This window comes from Centruroides sculpturatus, unplaced genomic scaffold (assembly GCF_000671375.1).
Source record: "Centruroides sculpturatus isolate CEXI.00-Female unplaced genomic scaffold, Cexi_2.0 scaffold380, whole genome shotgun sequence".
NCBI lineage: Eukaryota > Metazoa > Arthropoda > Arachnida > Scorpiones > Buthidae > Centruroides > Centruroides sculpturatus.
In genome coordinates, this window is record NW_019384570.1 from 529,208 (window position 1) to 548,812 (window position 19,605).

The 19,605-nt window shown below is 30.7% G+C and overlaps 1 protein-coding gene across 1 annotated transcript in view; it reads right to left on the reverse strand.

Moving 5' to 3' along the window:
- Positions 1 to 407: 407 nt before the first annotated feature.
- LOC111624148 (bromodomain-containing protein 3-like) overlaps positions 408 to 19,605 on the reverse strand; it is a 102,455-nt gene continuing 83,257 nt past the window's right edge. The window contains exons 12-15 of the mRNA XM_023366943.1: positions 9,943 to 10,113; positions 9,637 to 9,762; positions 8,748 to 8,882; positions 408 to 1,690 (exon numbers count right to left, since the gene is read on the reverse strand). Coding sequence (XP_023222711.1) covers positions 1,674 to 1,690; positions 8,748 to 8,882; positions 9,637 to 9,762; positions 9,943 to 10,113 — 449 coding nt within the window. The 3' untranslated portion in view covers positions 408 to 1,673. The remainder of the gene's footprint in view (positions 1,691 to 8,747; positions 8,883 to 9,636; positions 9,763 to 9,942; positions 10,114 to 19,605) is intronic.

Here is a 19,605-nt window from a genome sequence, read left to right on the forward strand (position 1 = left end):
ACACCTAATTCTCTCTATTTCTGGTATCCTCTTTTGTTTAATCAGCTGAAAAGATCTAACGACGACTTGCGTAACTTTTCCGGCTTTTATGAGATTTAATTTTAAAAATAACATTTGTATTATTAATCAAAATAAATATCTAAAAGTATACCCGGTGCCATCTGTTACAAGGTTTTGTTGTAAAATTTTATATATTTTTAATTATTATAAAATTGCAGGTCTGAAAATGTGGAGATTTGCAAAAAAAAAAACCCTGCGAATCAAATCTAACACGATTCTATTAATTTCCCTTGTTATCAGCCTACATAACAGCCAGGAAAGTAAAAATCAGATAAATCATGTATTATAACTTGATAGCAGTATCCTATAGTGTGTATTTGAAATATTAAGAAAATGAACATCTCCACTTTTTTCAAAAGTTAAGAACAGCACGATTTATTTAATAGAATCAAAGAATGTACAGTAAAGCAGTGGAACAAATTTTGACACAATCAAGCTGATGAGAATATCAAGAATGATTCATGAATACTGTCATATTACCTAATATTTACACATCATCTTGATATTTGTGTTCATGTTGCTATGAAATCGTAGCTATTCAACATGATGAAAAAAGGCTTATTGCTGATTAGTACCAACAAATACAGTCGAAGCTAGACAAATACAGTATATTACAATCTGTGTATAGCTACGCATGAACACTATATGTAACCACACTAGACGACAATTAAGATGCAAATGAGGATGACAATGAAAGATGATGTGATCGTGATGATTGAAACGATGATAGTCAAAAACCACACTCCGTCAAAAGAGAGTGCGTATTATATCTTTAACTGAGATGTTTTGAGTCAGTGATCGAGATGTCTTTGTTTTGTTATTGAAAATACATTTGGTATTTATCAATAAGAAAACAAAATATACTTACTTTGTCCAGCAAAAACTGGAAGTTTAGTTTTACGAACAATTGATGTAGAAAACTCCTTCCTATGTGTGATAAAAATGCCACGTGCACTCTCGAACGATGTGGGAAGTGCCAAAGCGTGTGCTTTCCATCACTGACAGAAGACAATTCCGTGGAAGTCTTTTGTACCACAAGAAATAGAATTTCTTAGTGGATATGTACAAAGAGCAATAATAAATAATTATAAAAAGAAAGCAAAAATACATGTCATTTGGATTTGCACATCAAATAATTGCAGAGTAAAAAAAATTGTTTTGTGATGATTTTTTAAGGGATAATTATTATAAAATCAATGCATAATGGGAATTTGAAGATTTCCGCCAAATCTCCTCTAGATGGTTTTCATAAATATGACAATGCTCGGTGACGAATGCCGGTTGACTTTACAATATGCTTTTGACATTATGACTTGCTCTGTTTAGAACTGATTCCAGTATCTTGGATGTAACCACTTGGCACTCTTGCAACAGACTAGATGATGTCAGAGAACATTAGTTTGCCAACTTGCAAACAGAAACATCCAATATCATTATATTCTAAAGAGACAAGTCACATATCAAAATGATTTGCTTATATATAATTTATCTAGATATACAAAGGGAGTGCCATGGAGTGTTCTCTTTTTCAGTTCCTCTTCTAAATACAGATCACAGCAGAGATTCAATAGTCTAATTTTTCTTCTTCTTGATCAAACACTTTTAATTTTTTGTTAACTATGTTTAAGGCCTGCAAGAAAAAATATCATTCTAATTACTATCTTAAGTATGAAATTAAATACAGAAAAATAAAAATATCTCTTTTATATTATTATTTAAAAAATTCTCCATTAAATTGTTTTAAATTATAGGAAAATACAAATTTCCTAAAAATCTAGAACCCAAATAAAATAATATCCAATTGTTGCTATCCATTTGTTTAATGTTGATACAACCATTGCTGCACAAAAAAAAAAAATTAATATTGTTACAAATATATCACTTCAAAAGAAATTATTATAATAGGTGCACCAAGAAAAAAAACTTAAATTAAAATGATTAACAAGTTTTAAATTTCTCAATTAAACTAGCAGCAGGGCTGTCAAGAGAGAAGCTGGTAATTTTTCCCTGGGCCTAGAGAAAAAGGGGCAAGTAGTGATTCCTACCCATTACCCATTATTTTTAATAAAGCTTTATTATTAAGGAAACATTCAACATACTTTATTTGTTAAACAAGATTGGTCAAGCTGATCTGATAGCATACTCCACAAAAGCAAATCAAATATTAATTTTGTTTAAAATAAATTTTATAAATTCTTGGAATCAAGTAGTTGTTTAGAAGAATTTTTCACTGAATATACAGTAAGAGATGTGGTTTATAGATTCCAGAGGAACTGGGTAGTTTTTACTATAGCTTACAGTGACTGTAAATGAAAATGTTCAGTTCCCTTTTGCGCATGTGCATGGACATGTGCAATGAACGGATTGAACAAAACATAGCTTAGGTAACAAAAGTGAACTGTATCATTGCATATACACATGTACAGTACATGCGCAATAAATGGATTAAATGGAAGCATGACAAAGTACAACTGAATCTATTGGTAAATATTTGCATGCAAAAATTTTGCATATTATACTCTATAAAATAAAAATTGATTTTCAAACTGTTCTTTGTCATTAATAAATCTTTTTGCATGTATTTACTTGATTTTCAAATGATCTCCTGGCAAAACTAATAAATACAATTGCTGTCTCGAATATATAATGTCTGACAGACACACAAAAGTCCTAACATAAGCACTTCACTACTATAGTGGAGCATGCTAAAAAATGGCAAAAGAGGCTTGTTGGGTTGCAATTTAAAAAAATTGTAGATCTATAAATTCCCAATGATGTCTGTCTGTCCTTCCTTAATCTTGAGAATAGTGTTAAACAGATGAGAGTCGAGACCAGATATGAAAAGCTTAGGGGTAGGATGCCCCAATTAGATATACAGTATCCCTCGCATAACATAGTAGTTACATTCTGAAAAAATGCCATGTTATGCAAACCCGTGCAATACAAAACAAAGGATTAATGCAAAATATAGGGTTAGGTTATGGAAGTTAGCAAAAGGATACTATTCTTTTTTCATTACTAAGAGAAATATGTTTATTAAATCAATCGATAATTTATTTCCAGTCAATAATTAATTAACAATCACAATTAAAAGTACTGTATTATGCATTAATATTAATTTTTGTAAAAAGAAAACATCCTTGTTTAACTAAGTTTTGTTGCCATCTCAGCTTTTTTGTTGATCCTGATCAGAAGTATCAGCAACATTTTCATACTTTTTATTTTTATGATAAAAATAAAAATATGTTATTAATTAAAAATTTGTTCTAATGGGTCGCATTTATTCAGTTGAGTACCAAGCAACTTTATTTCCCAGAATTTGTGTTTAAGTACCAAGATACTGCTGTATTTCGTTCATCATTTTATGAATGATTGCTTACCTACAGTTAAAAAAAAGTTTATCATCACTTATCTAAAAATGTTCAAATAAATTTTATTAAATATGAGGATTAATCTATAAAAAGAAAACATACCGAAAGTCTTAATTAAGGGGTTAATTAAGGACTAAAGTCTGAAAGCAACAATGATACCTGGTTGATAGAAAATTTATGTTAAGGAAAAAAAATTGCACTATCAGTTTTCATTAAACTAAACCTGATGAAAAGCACAAAATAATTTGAAATTTCAATATTCTGAAATTTTGGGCAAATTTGAAATGACACATGTACCCGAATTAAAATAACAATAATAATATATCAAATAACAAAGTTTACACTTAAAAAATTGTGAAATTTTGTATGAAGGATTTCCAAAACAGTGTTAAGAGCGAAATTGTGTTGTACAAGGGATATCTGTATGAACTTCTGCTTTGGGCATGAAATCACATTATTTCAATTCAAAAATTTTCTCTTGAATGGAGTTATATAGATGATTGGCACGACTTCACTGTCAACAGGAAAAGTATGATGTACACGGACAACGTGTACATCACATTGTCCGTGTTCACAAACACCTGATATCATAACTTACAACAAAATTCATTGTAAGTTGCTAGATACAAAAAGTGTCATATTCACAAAACACATCATAAGATATGATATTGTAAAAAGTCTGATAACTATTACAATATCTAAGAGCTGCCATAAGTCTACTTACTGGTGGCCGGGTATTTGATTCTATCGATAGATAATTGATTCAATAGTTTTCTGATTATTTCTTCTGAAAATTTTTGATTTGAAACTTGTAAGATGTTATAAAATGATGAAAAAATTGATAGAATTCTTCACGGTGGATAGAATTTATAAAATGTCACCTGAAAAAATCTTATTCATTATAATTTAATGTTATCTTTTTCAGTCATAAACTGTTAATTTGTCAATTTATTTCAAACTTCTTCAATATTTCTATTAATATACTGTAACTACTAGTATCAATTTTGGGTAGAATTAGTTCTACACCTAGATCGGTTACATTTTTAGGTATTATCTATTATACATATAAATAATTAATCTAAAAGTAACTAATTCTTATCCATGTTTTTATTTTTTATTTATTTTAATTGTTTTTGTTTTAAGAGTGTTATTTGTTTTCATGATGTTATTGTAGGGGAAATGAAATGTCTACCATGACTTTTCTTCTAAATGTAATGAAATAAATAAATAAATTTTAATTCTAAAGAAATAAAATGCTACTGGCTTTGATAATGTTTTAGTAAAGCCTACTGGCTTTACTAAAACAAAATCAGTCACTAGTGATGTCATAAGACATACTCGTTACCAATTCTGTCTGTTTTATCATAAGTGCTGCAACGTGTTTTGTGAATACGAAATATAAAATATTATTAGTTTCTCATAACTTTACGATATTGGAGAGATACTGTCATATCTTACGAGATGTTTGTGAATCTAGACCCAAAACACGACTAAACTTAAGTGCAGTGTGATGAAAAATTGCAGCCTGGCATTGTGACAAAATCACAATAAATAATTGCTCATTCTACCTCTAGCAAGCTCTTGACAGCCCAATCAAGCAGCAAAAATTTTGAACAAACTGTGTAAAGTGAATAAACACATTACATTACATGTTTTAATAGATTCATAAAAATTTCAAACAAAAATATCTCCATTCAGTTTCATTGGACAGAGATTTTACTGTATATGAATAAACAAAGTACAATTACAAAATGATAAAAATAGAAAAAATAATTCAACAAAGAAATCAAACTTAAATTACATCTATTACACAAAATTATAAATACTGTAATAATCTATAAATATAATTAAATGCATTCTCATAAAATATGGAAGATATTCTAATAAAATAATTTTGCATTTATACCAGACATTTCATCCATGCTTCTTCAAAAGTATTATGTATAAAATTAATATTTAATTGTTTATAAGACAGAATAGCTAAAATACAGTAGTAATATTTTCAATTATTTGTAACAGACAGCAAAATAATGGAAACATTTTGTGAATGTATTATTAGAGATGAAGTGATTAAGTTTGATGATATAAAACAGATATTTCTTAAAGTTTTGTTTGAATCGCCTACATTTGAGCAGTCTCAAAATTCAAAGTTCAACCTTTTTTTTTTTCACTGAAAAACATGTGACAAGATGCATCTATCTGGATAAGCTTCAAAGCTGACATGACCACAGATGGTAAGCTATAGGTCTTCATCTACTAACAGGATGGTGCAGTGCTACATTTTTCACTGCAACAATTGTGACTTTGTGAACACAGACTACCACACCAATAGATTGACCATGTCAGGTAATAATGATCACCAGCTGCTGCTGTGGTCTCTTTGTCCTAAATTAACTTTGTATGACTTTTTTGTTGGGATATGTAAAGATTCTTTTTGTGCCACTGCCAGAACTAAGAGTTCATGTCAACATTACCTTTACTTGAATTGACAAAGACATGTTGCACTGGATGTGGAATGAACTAGACTACATAGGTGATGTGTGCAGAATCATCAAGGAGACACAAACTGAAAACTTATAAATTAAAAAAGCTGGTGAAATTTTCTACATACAGTGGTGCCTCGTATAAAGTACTTAATCCATTCCAGGTGCACGGCTGTTAAGTGAAAAGTCTGTTATACGAAACGCATTTTCCCATAGAAATACATGTTAAAACATGTAATTTGTTCCTCAGCATAAAATAACTGTACCATAAAAAATGAAAATGGAGCAGTCACCAATTATGCTGGGTAGTCAGATGATGTGAGGAGGAGGTGGAGGAACACTTTCTTTACACATTCATACAGATACAGACTTTTTACACATTGCAGTAGGTCTCTTTTTATTGTTTTTTAATTGGAGTCAGATTTAGAAGAGGCTACTGGAGCTTGCAGGGTCAACTCCTCTTGTTCCATCCTTTGTTTTTTGGCTGCTGGCTTCTTGAAAAACATGTCCAAGGTGGTCTGTTTCTCTCTCTTTTTCAACACCTATCGGAAATGACAGGCAAGGGTGTCATTGTAGAGATCATTGATCCTGTTGGCCTCAGCTGTGTTTGGATAATGAGTGTTGGTAAACTCCTGAACCTCTCCCCATTTGACAAGGAAGTTTTTGTCAACTTTCACTCCTTCTGATGATTTTTTTGCTTTGTTTCAATTGAAATCACCTTTCTGTTTTTTTAGAAGCAATGATTTACACAACACTTGAATAAATGTAAATACCCTGCACTGAGGTGATGTACGTAATAAACAAGGGAGCAAGCCGAATCCCAACGGGAGTTCTGTACTTCAGATATGCTGATAATATATTCTAATAATACTAATATATTATAAAAATAGCAGATTGTCATTGGCAAACGGCAAAAGAGTGGAAACATCATTCGCACCTGTTCGCAGAAAGTCCGTTGTTTGTCTCACGTAACTGCCAAACAGAAAGTCCGTTGTTCACAGCCAGTCCATTGCTCGAGTCACATAATGGCCAAACAGAAAGTATGTTGTTCGAGGCATACGTTATATGAGGCACCACTGTATATGTATGCTGTGATAATTAACCATATAAATAAAAACAAGCATTACCTTGTAAAATTTAAAGGAAATTCTTTTAGTTGTATGAATAAAAATAGAAGCAAAACTTTATACTTATGAGCATAAAGCAAATGCTTTTGAATGAAGGTTTTGCTTTAGTAATAAGTATTCTGTATGAATAAAAGTAAGCATTTATTTCAAATTATAAACATATCCTTCAAAATACATGCATCTAATTAGATATAAACTCAATTGCAAGGAGTGTAGTTTGTTGTCACTTTTATCCAGGTTTATTTTCTTGTTAACATATAACCATGGCTGAATTAATTAATATAAGGAAGGTTAAATATTATAATCTTTGTTCCTCTCCATAAGTCAGTAATTTCAAAGCATTATTTAGGTTTAAAAAAGAAAGTTGAATGGTTGGCACATAATTCATGAAAAGTGAAAATATGCTTCAGATATTTAGCTGATCCTGGATTCCAAAAAAGGTATAGAAGAAGAACTTGGTGTAAAGCAGTCAACAATGTCATGAACTGTGCACAATGTTGTGGAGAAAATAATAGCTCAGGCTGATTGTTGGATAAAATTTCCTACAACAGAATGAAGCAAAATAGCTATGGTAAAACAGATACCACTTTCCAACTGAAATTGGTTTGAGTGACAGCACTCATGTAGGAACAGAAAAACCTAGACTTCATGGCGATGAGTACATTAATAGAAATGAAAAACCCACATTAATTATTAATTTAAGCATAAAAGCTACTTGTGATACGAGATGCATGTTCACTAGCACTGACATTAGTTGGATATCTACACTAGTTAACAAAGGTTAACACACTTATGATTAATATGAATTGAATACAGCTAATAAAATAGAATATAGGGATGAGATTCAATGTGTCATAACCTGCATGACATGAACCTTTTACTCATTTTCCAAAAGTATTTGTTTGGAAGTATAAGGTAATTATTATTCATACCAGAGAAAATGCTTTTGCTTCTACCTTTTGCTCAAAGCATTTATTTCTATCTTATGCTTATTAGGATTTCCTTATTTTTATTCATATGGGCCATTATGTTGAATATAAAGCCTGCAATAATTTAATGAAACTGCTGCAATTATTTGAAGACATCCTCTATCTATATAGCTCCACACACAAATATTGAAAAAATTCTTATTGATTGCACATGACAGTTTGTTAAAAGTCTACAGAAAAATTGCAATATAGTTACATTCAAAAATATAAAGTTATCTAAAAGGAAATTGTTAACATTTATATGAAAAATTCTTTTGATGATAAATTAATTTCTCCTCAGTATGATAATTTTTGTAATTTATAGGAATTTTGCAGCTAATTTTAAACTTTCTAATCAAGTTTGGCAAATGGATTCAAATTAAAAATAAAATTCAATTAATAAAGATAAAGATAAGTGATGTGAGTTCTGAAACTAATTTCATATACTATACATAAACTGAATTTATAAAACAGTATTTTATAAATTTTAAAATATTTCTTCTAATTTTATTTAACGCCTCATAGTCTGAAGTTTCTTAATGAAGTTTTTGATAAAATAAAACAGTAATATAAATATTATAAATTTGTTTAATTAATAAACAAGTGATCAATTTATAAAGTTTAAATATTAAAATCCAGTTATAATAAATTAATATAAACATTATTATTAATCTTAGAATAACATACAACTAGGAGATTATATACACACTTATTACTTATATTATAAATAAAATTTACCTGATTCTGAATCACTGCTATCTGAAGAACTACTTGTGCTGCTGCTACTACTACTATCACTATCACTGGAACTGCTACTACTTGCACTGAGACGACTTGTACCACTAACCACATCAACATGGGAGTTTTCAGATTCTAAAAGTAACATTTTCATTAAGACATTTATTTTATATTTTTTATTATGATTTTATTAAAATAAAAGTATATTTCAACATTTTCCATTCCCCCTATTTTATATCACAATTCCTTACTTTTAGCATCTTAAAATGAAGAAATTTACCGTAAATTTTAATTAAAGATTGACTCTTAATATTAACGAGTTATTAAATATATATAGGTGTCTGTGACAAAAACTACCAATAAGAAAGTTTTGTAATTTCATAATACACTTAAAGCTACCTGTGGTATAAAATTCAGAGGAACTCAACAATATTATGTGCATGTCAATAAATCTCCAAGCAATCTGTACAACACCTTGTAGTGTGACAGATGTTCAGGTAGTATTCAATTTCTCACCAGTTGTTTTATGAAAAGATCTTATATGGTAATTAATGTACCATATTTTATGGCATAAAAGACACATGCTCTTTTCAGCGTAGACTACTTAGGAGAAAAGTATTTAGTGTATTTAATTTAAGCCAATCTGTGCTTTTGGTACTTGAACCTGATGAAGGTTTGTGAAATTCATTAACCAATGAAATATTGCAACTTCACATATAAGACACATGGTGAGTTTTTATCAGCTTCTTTTTTTTTGAATAAAAGTTGTATCTTACGAGTAATAAAAGCTGTATCTCATATATGCCATAAAATAAAGTATATTAAAACTGATATCTTCAATAACTGTAATCAAAATAATTAGTTGTATAAAGAATAACTGAAACATTACCCTTTTTCGTGGGTTTCTTCCCTGATGTTCCGAGCTGGCCACTAACATCTTGTAATCTTTTTTCCAACTCCTGTTTCTTTTCACGGACTTGTTCTTCCTTCGTCTTACCGGTTACTTTTTTGGCTGCTATACGTATAACATCAATAAGATTTAACACAATGTAAAATGTTTTGATCTATGATTTTCATATAAACTTTTTATCTTTTCCTACTTTGTAATGAAAAAAAACTATACTACTTGAACTACTTTATCATTAAAACTAAACATCTTAAAGTATCTTACTATATAGTTTTTAAAAATACTCACCGTATGGTTTTCTAGGTTTTTTCCTTAAACATGATGCAACGTATGCTTCAAGTTCCCTTAATGTAGAAGGCTTTAAGGTTTCAAAATCTATTTCGATTTCATCTGGATTAGAATCTCGAAGTGATGGCTCCCTCGACTGGATAATGTGAACTACTCTTCCTAACTTGTCTCCTACAAAAAACAAACAACAAAAAAAGACAAAAAAAAAAAAAAAAAAAATTTGCTTTCTCAGTTTACACATTACATAATGTAATATATTTTATATTTAAACAAAATACAAGTCAACTCCCTATAACACTGTTGATAATTCCGTTTTATATGAATTCCATGTTGTACGAGCCACTTAGATTTTAGAAATACATGTGCCAGGCTGTGAATGGCTCACGTATTTGTAAAATCTAAGTGACTCATACAACATGGAATTCATATAAAACGGAATTATCAACAGTGTTATAGGGGGGTCAACTGTAAATCCAAATTCTGTTTTTACTTGGTCTGGAGAAGAAATTCAGTTCTTTTTTACACAATTTGTTTTGAACTAATCTATTGCAATAAATCTCCATTTTATTTTGTTTCTAAGAAAAAATATTCTTATTTCATTTTCTAGAATTTTGCTCTTTTTAAAAAGAAATTCTTAGAATTTTATGTTTGAGACTGCTTTGAACTATGAAGGAGTCAATTCCAACCTGTTCTGTTTTGTTTGGGGATTAGTTTTAGATCATTATTCTATTTATTTTGGGGCATTTTATTTTGTTGACAATAGACTACCACACCTCACCTGGGTAAAATCCTAAAACATAATACTCACCTGACTACAACAACTGCTGGCAGCACCAATTTGTCATCGAACCCAGAAATAACATCTTGGGGAGACTTCAACTGAAAGTTAAAAGAATAATCTGCCCCAAATTGTCACCAAAATCCATGCAGAAAATTATAAGATTAATGTAAGGGCAACGACACAATAGAAAGACAAGATTACTGAAATTTAAAGAAATGTTAAGTGACTTAAGTACATAAATAAGATCAAGTGGGCATCAAGTATTCATATAACATCACCACAACCGCACTATAAGAAGGAGGTGAAGCTAGAAATCGAGTGAGGTTTAAAGAAATGCTTTTCAAGTTTCATTGATGATGTAGAATCTTTATCTGGATTTAGGATGGAAAAACAGGTGTGGAAAATTTCATTTGGAAAACTGTCCAACTGTACCAAACCTAGAAACCATATGCACAAGATAAAGAATTGATTCATTGCCTGCCCAATTGCCAATTAATTTACGGGAACACCTGGAAGTAAGACATTACTGTTCTATTAACAAACTGGTATGAACAGCAAAAGAGTACGAGTTCTGGTAACAAACAACAGAACCTCAAAACCTGACACTGACTGTGACACCAAATAAGACAAGCCCACAATCTTCTCAAAACATAAGTCCTAACTAAACAAGTAATCCCAATAATTTTGCTTGTAGATGTTACTTTTGCAGAGAAACTGGCTATTTCTCCAAAATGTGTCCAAATAATCAACCTGCAAATGTCAAAGTGATCCAACAAACAAGACAACCGAACATGATACCGACCCTGGTTTATGTAACAAACCATTAGGCGATTTATCTGGGCTCTCAATAAGAAGTTATAAGATGTTACAGCACATTCAAGTAAATTTTAAGATTTGGCTGCTTTTATAACTTCTTTGAACACTTGTAGCAACAATGGGTTCATCTAGGCAGCATACAGCTATGTAAACAAACTAATGGCATGATCTATTTCATACAAAACAGATTATATCATTGGTTTGCTTAGTGCTTGCCCAATTGATTTTTCCTTCCAACTTTATTCTGTAATTGAAGGAGTCAGAATAAATTTCATTCAAAGTTTGATGATTTGTCTGAGTTTACGACTGAGTTTCTTCCTATTCCTTTCAATACAGAATAGTTTTCATATGCTATTTGGTGTTAAAAGCTTGAGTTATTTTAGTGTTTAACTGAAAAGGTCAAATAAAAAGTAAAATTGAACAAAAAATATTAAATTCTGCCAATTAACTGAACTGAATTTATTAACTAAAACTGAAATATTTAAGCATATCTTAATATATTAATTGGTTTATTCTATTACTATTACTATAGTACAATAGAGTCCCGAAAACTCAGCACTTGATAACCCGGCCACACCCTGGCAGGGCAAAAAAACCCTTAGTTAATTAATTTTCATTATAGACAGCTTTATGCCTCAAAGTATTTTTCTGAGGTCTGTCTTATCAGGTAAATTACTGTACACAGTGTATTCATTAATTTAATTTTCATTTTCATGTAGTAAAGGCTCTATGCCTTCATAAAGTACGTACTTTCCTTTGTTTAAGGGTATTTGGGCAGTTTATTCTCTGTTGTATTCTCAAGCAAACAATACATACAAGTACAATATAGTATTTTCTGAGGAAATACTCGTACTTACATTTTTTAACCCCATTCCCGATAACCTGGCATTTTCACAAACTCAGCCATCCTTCAGTCCACATTAGGCTGAGTATTCGGGACTCTACTGTACTACTAATTTTTAAAGTTTGAAACCAATCTTCCATTTTATCATAAAGACACCATGTGTTTTTTTTCAGTAATGTAATTACCATGTAAAAACAGAATAGGATGTATATAAATGTTAAACATGATATATAATTAATTTTTATTTGTATTTCAAACAACAACAAAAAACAATTAAGGAAAAAATCTATTTATTTAATGTTTAGTTTCATTCAATTTTTCACACAATATTTCTAAAAAAATACTGCCATATTTTAAAAAGTTAGTAAAATATTACTGTAACTAATGTTAGTATTAGTACTTAACATGTTCAAACATTCAACTATCTGGAATTCAACATTTTTTAAAATCAAGCAATCTGATCTATTAGTCAAAAGTAATTTTGTTATATATAAGTAAATGATGATAAAACAATTTATACTTGAATTAATGGGGATGAGAATCCTAATGGAAGAGATAAGCTTGAAGCAGAGCAGCCAGCATAACACATTATTATAATACATTACAGAAAAAACAAGATAATGACAGTCAGATCATAATGTTGTTAAGTCATTAAAAGTAGTATTCTTAGACAAATAATATTTCAAAGTTCACACCAATTATACATACAGTAGAACCTCAATTATTCGGACTAATTGGGGATGAAGGTAGTCCGGATAAGGAAAAATCCGGATAATCGAAACAAATACTTTAATTTGTCTTTTAATGATAATACAACACGTTTTCTTTTCGATGATATATCAGTAATATTAAAAATAAATACTGTATTTAAATTGTGATCAAATTTTCAAGAAACAAACGTTCGTATTGAATTTGGTCTGCTACTGACCAGCGCTAACAGACTAGCTATTGTTTAAAAGGCCCTCTGAAGGCTCAAGAAGACGGATTTTATAAAATAAAAAGCAGTTGAAACAGCTTTTTATGAATAAAAATTTGACAAACCATTTATCATTTTATGAGGAGTAAAATTTTTTCGTCACGTTCTCAGCTTTTAAATAATGCATAAACCTTTGAGGCCCTTCGGACCGCGAGGCATAGGCAGTGGCCCACGTTGCCCATGCCTTATGCCGCCCTTGGCCACAGAAATGATGTCATTTGAATATAAATTATTTATAAATACGTATGTCAAGTTATAATTTTATTACGACGCAAAATATATTTAAGAGTTTACAGCCACTCTGCTGGGTGAGACGTTGTTGAAATTAAAAAAAATTATGCATTCCATCACGTACATAAACAGTATCATAATTCGCCAAGTGCAAATCAGCAAATTTGTAAAATTTTTGTTTATTTTGAACAATCCGGATAATCGAAAATCTGGATAATACAGGTCCGGATAATCAAGGTTCTACTGTATTACTAGATAAACACACATTATCAGATGGTGTTAAAATCTTTTTTATAACACAAGTACAGTGGATGATCAGTTAACAAACATAATTCGTTCCAAGACTCTGTTTGCTATCCAAATTGTTCATTAATTGATTATCAATCTACCATAGATTTTTATGGACATTTGATTAATCCGTTCTGGAGACCCCTAAAAATAAAAAAATTATATACTTTCTTACTACGTTTATTTATATGTAATAAACCAGTAAGTGATTGACACTAAAATTCATATACAGATTTTGTGAAGGAATTCACACTTAAAAAAATAAATAAATAAAAATAAAAGACTTCTGCCAGGAGGCCTTAGAGGGAAAAATTAAACAACAAAGACAAATCTTAAAGTGGCATTTTAATCTGCTATTTTAAACATTATGATTAAAGACAGTGAAAATAATGGCATTTAAGGCACTGCAAGAAAGAAAGTTGTAAAACACAATGTTCATTGCCTTCAAATTTTATACCTGAACAATGAGGCACACACTGAGCAACATTCCTTACATCAGTAAACAGCCTGTGCAGAAGGTATGTCTTTTTAGGTACAAATAAATATGTTTTTGTTGTATTTTTGTAGGATGCAGTCTGGACATTTTAGAAAAAAGGTAAAAACTATAGGGCCTGACACACTAGGTGATTTTTGTGGGAGACATGTCACTCCTGTTGCTCACTGTAACCAATGAGCAGACATAGATTTATCACATGAGTACAACTCTTTTTTATAACACTAAAATAAAAATGGAGAACAGTTCCTCATTGATGGTTGACAGGACATTATGTTTAATTTCATTAATTCAATCATAATGGCATAACCACACTATTAATGAATATCACGACAAGGTACACAAAGATACATGCTTTTGTGCTGATAGTGAAAATTTATGATTACTGAGTAGAAATGTCGATCATCTGACTCCAGCAACTTGTCTCCTTGTGTGTCCGAACATCGCCAAACTCAACAGGTTTTTGTCACTCAGAGATATGTCTCTGGGGTGAGAAATTGCCTAGTATGTCATGGCCTTATATAGGGAAAAAAATTTCAGTGATAAAAAGTGACAGGGAATGGAGGAAAGAAAAGACTCATGTGTAAGTATGAACAGCAAAATTATGATTGTGATGAGTGCCAAAGACAGTCTTAATCAATCATCTATGTTGATTGTCATAATCCAAAAGAACCAAATTAAGAATGAATAAAAAGTAATCAAGCATTCTAAGGGGCTAATTAAAAGCAATCACCTCATATAAAAAGGAGATAAGCTAAAAGAACAAGAATTATCATATTATGCTTTTAATATCATTAATTAATTTTATTATTATTATGTTGGGTTTTGTGAGTTATACTCGGTTCACACCGGTGGCTGTGTACTATGCCGGACAAGGCATAGCAACCAAAACAAAACTAAAATTAAATAAGTGTGTCAGTGTGTGTGTCTGTATTCAGGAATTTCCTAACAATGTGACATGTATTCAATATAGTGACCTTCTGTAGTGTGATGTATGTATTTCTACTCAATTGTAATGTTCCCAGGCTTTTGTGTAGTGTGTGTGGTATCACACCTGTACAGGAGAGAACGACAGGTACAATAAGCACCCTATCCATCCTCCACATATGCCTTATTTCCTGGGCGAGTTCTGTGTACTTGCTAATTTTTTCAGTGCACGTGTTTTGTACATTGTGAGTGTTTGGAATGGATATGTCTATAATGTATGTGATTTTATTGTGTTGTCAATGAGTGTGATGTCTGGTCTGTTGTGGTAAACTGTTTTATCTGTGATTATGGCTCTGGCATAGTACATTTTGTGCCTGCTATTTTCCAATACTGTCTGTGGGATGTATTGTGTCCATCTTATACACCACATTCTCAGACACTTAGACGACAACATTAGAATAGATTTCCAATGGGGCCCGGGTCATGCAGGGGTTCTCGGCAATGAGACCGCTGACTGTCTTGCCAAACAAGCTGCAAAGTCTTTAATCACTAATACTTTTAGTTACATTCCTACCTTGTACATCAACAATCATGTCAAGAAGCAAATCATTCTCTGGCAAAACAGCTGGGACTATGACACCACTGGTAGGCTCACCTACACTTTCATTCCCAAGGTTGACACTCCTGCAATTCTTCACCACTATTACACCTTCACTCGGCTACTTACAGGATATGGCAATTTTAAGCAATACTTGCATACATTTAACCTTAGGGACAATCTGCAATGCAATTGTAGTATTTGGGAGCAGAGCCGTAACTAGGATTTTGGACACCTATGGCCAAGAATGAAAACGGTACCTTTTTAATTTTTATTATTAACCCTGCGTTAGTGCACTGAGTTTTTTTTCGGCATTAATGCAGTGGGTGTTTGTCCACCCCAACATTTTTTCGGGTCCATAAACCATGTAAGTAAAAATTCATAAAGATTTACTCATTTATATGGTAAAGGCATGTGTCATTATACATATGATTATATTCAGGTATGATTACATATTATATTAGTACATAAATCCATGAAAATAAAAAACAACATTTATCAAAACTCATTACATTAGATCTTATTATTAAACCAATAGTAAAAATCTAAATTGTTTTTTAAGCATTTTTGTCACTCTGATTCAATAGCTGACATTGTACTTTGGCACTCAGTGCAAATGACAAGCAACTTGCTATGTTTGGTATTTTCTCAATGTGTTTATGAAAGTCAGCCATTTTGAATTAAAATAAACTTAAATTATTTTTATTCACATTGATTATTATATCTATATTATAAATAATAAATGTGGTCACATTATAGTTATTTTTAAAATAAAAAAAACTAAATAAATATTTGTAAAATTTAAAAAAAAACGTAATTAATACTGTGGGGTGTTTGGACACCCCACTGAGAACTGTTGTTTTTCTCTTACTGGAATTTCTGCAGCATCGTAGTAATTTCTGAGCATGCTCTATACATAAAATCATGAAGCTACTGAAGAGGACACAAATATTTCTTGCGAAATCTATGAATAGTGCAACTTTTAAAACATTGGGGGTGGCAAAACACCCCACTGCATTACCCCAGGGTTAAAAAAAAACAATTTTATTCTAAAAAAAATGCTATTATAAAAAAAATTATCTAATGACATTTAAATACTATATAAATATAAATATAAATTTTTTTTTGTGTTATTAATTTCAAATACATATTATTTCGAAACCTTCTCATTGGCGTCTTTATTAAATCGGCGCCTATGGCGGGACCATTGGCCATACCCTAGTTACGGCTGTTTGGGAGGACCAAATGCCACTTCACTTAGTTTTTTGCTGCAATAGGTACAATCATATTAGGGATAGTTTAATGAGAACTGCTATTCTTGAAGGATACAACTAGCCTTGCAACCCGCACCAACTCATTCACACATATACAATATTCCATCATCTAATCGTGTTCATATCCCTTAGTGGGGTTCTTGAGAGCACTCATTCTGGGGCATGGATGGCAATTAGCTTTTCCTTGCTTTGTTTCAACTGTTGGTATATAGCTGCCTTTCAACTTTGTATTTTAATTCTTATTTTCTGTCTTACTTTTCAGTCTAAATTTGGTTAGTCCTAATTGTAAGTTAGATTAGGGACTCAGCTTGGTTTCCAGTTAGGTTATGATAGGTTAGGTTAAATTAGATTAGAGTTTGTTAACTTTAGTCATCTGGTTAGGTTCATCCTAGGTTATGGTAGGTTAGTTTATTTAGTAAGTAAGTTAACGTTTGAAAAAATAAATAAAACTTTCAGATTTTTTACAATAAATTTATTTTAATTACTCATATATTATTATAAATTTATCGTCAGATAACAGCCTACTTATACAGTAGAGCATCATTTATCCGAAACGTTAGTTATCCGAAAGAATTCCAGTCGGCAAATTTAAATTTTCGCTAGTGCTGTGGCGCTGCAATCTTTGGCTATATCTTGAGCTACTCTAATATTTTTTTTGTTAATGAGTGTGTTTTAGCTGGCAGCATTGGCACTTTTGTGTGGTGTTTTCCTGAGGACTGTTTCATGCTGAATCAAACGTTTTTGATACTAGATTAACTTCTAAATTATAATTTTTTTTAAAATATTTTTCAATGTATTTATTTTGTTTATAAAAAATAACAAAATAATTTTTAATGATACAATAGCCACGATTACTATTTTAAAAAATTTACATTAGGCTTAACATCAACGAAAATTCAAGGCAAAGCGACACACAATGGAGAAAAATTTCGTCACAGGATAGGTTAATATATTTTTTTGTACATAATCGGTTATCCGAAAAATAAGTTATCTGAACAATCCCAGTCCCCAATTGATTCAGATAAACAACTCTCTACTGTAGTTAAGTTGGTTTATATCTAATGATAAAATGAGCCTTGTTACAGTCCGATAAATAATCTAGCAGTTCATTTAGTATTAGTAATTGAATTGGGTTGTATGTATGTATTATCAAATTCATATACATTAGAAATTAAATGGAATTAATATGAGAGTTTATGAAATATATTTCCACACAGACAACTATGTCCAAATTATTCTAATAACTAAATAATACACTGGATTAACTTTTGGAAACTTCTAGCCAAAAGATTAATTTTGCATTGTCATATGAAATATACAGTTGAACTTTGTTAACTTGAATTCTACAAATTCCTGTCGAGTGTCCTAATAAATGTAATGTAAAAATTACTAGTTTGAAAATTTGAAACTGGAGTAACTTAGTTCAAACTGCAAATAGTGACAAACAAATGCAAAAAGCAATAGCAAATTTTGAGCATGCAAACATTTATAAGCAAGAGCGGAATGGCATCAGTAAAAAAAAAAAAACACACTTTTGACATTCTGTTTTTAATCATATTTGTTACAAAAAATGAAAGATGTGTTACAAAAGAAAAGATGTTGGGCAAGAGAAATGTTTAAAAACCAAATTGCAAGAATATCATGCTAATTTTAATGTCTACTTTGTTGTGTGATGATTTTGTAACCATCTTAAAAATCACTAGAAACACTTGACAATAAACAGCACTGTGATAAGTGGATAAGTTTTTTTGTTAGTGAAAAATTTTGACAATTCCAAATGTCTGAGCGATTTGCAAAATGGTAAAATTTACAGAAAACGACATCATATTGATGTGTTATTTGCTGTGTTTTTTTTTTGTTTGTTTTGTTTTCATCAGCAATTCACTCTTAGTATGAATTATAAGCTTAACAAGAAACTGTGACAACCAAATGATATTTTATTAGTATTACTTAATAATTATCAATGAAATTGTTTAATTTGAACTATTTTGCATTCCCTTTGAACTGTGAATTAACTAAGTTTGACTGTATTTCATAGGTTTAGGGTATGCAGGCCTGGGAGTGCCATTTCCCCTCTGAAAAAGTGAGAAAAGTGAGTTGAAATACAGAAAAAGTGAGTAAAAAGTGAGTGCAATACAGGTAGCCCTTGGTTTACGCCGGCTCAATTTACACCGATTCACATTAATGCTGCTGTGCAATTTGCTATTTTGCAGTATAATTCCCCAATTTTCCCTATGCTAGACTGATTTTCATTTCAGTATTGACATATTTACTGAGCCGCGACATTGTACATTCATTAAAACAAAGATTTTTATTGAATATATTTATTTTTTCTGTTTAATATTATTGGGTATATATACATTTGCATTAAATTAATATTAAAATACTAAACATTTAGGTACCCACGAGTCAAGTTATTAAACTTAATAGTCCAA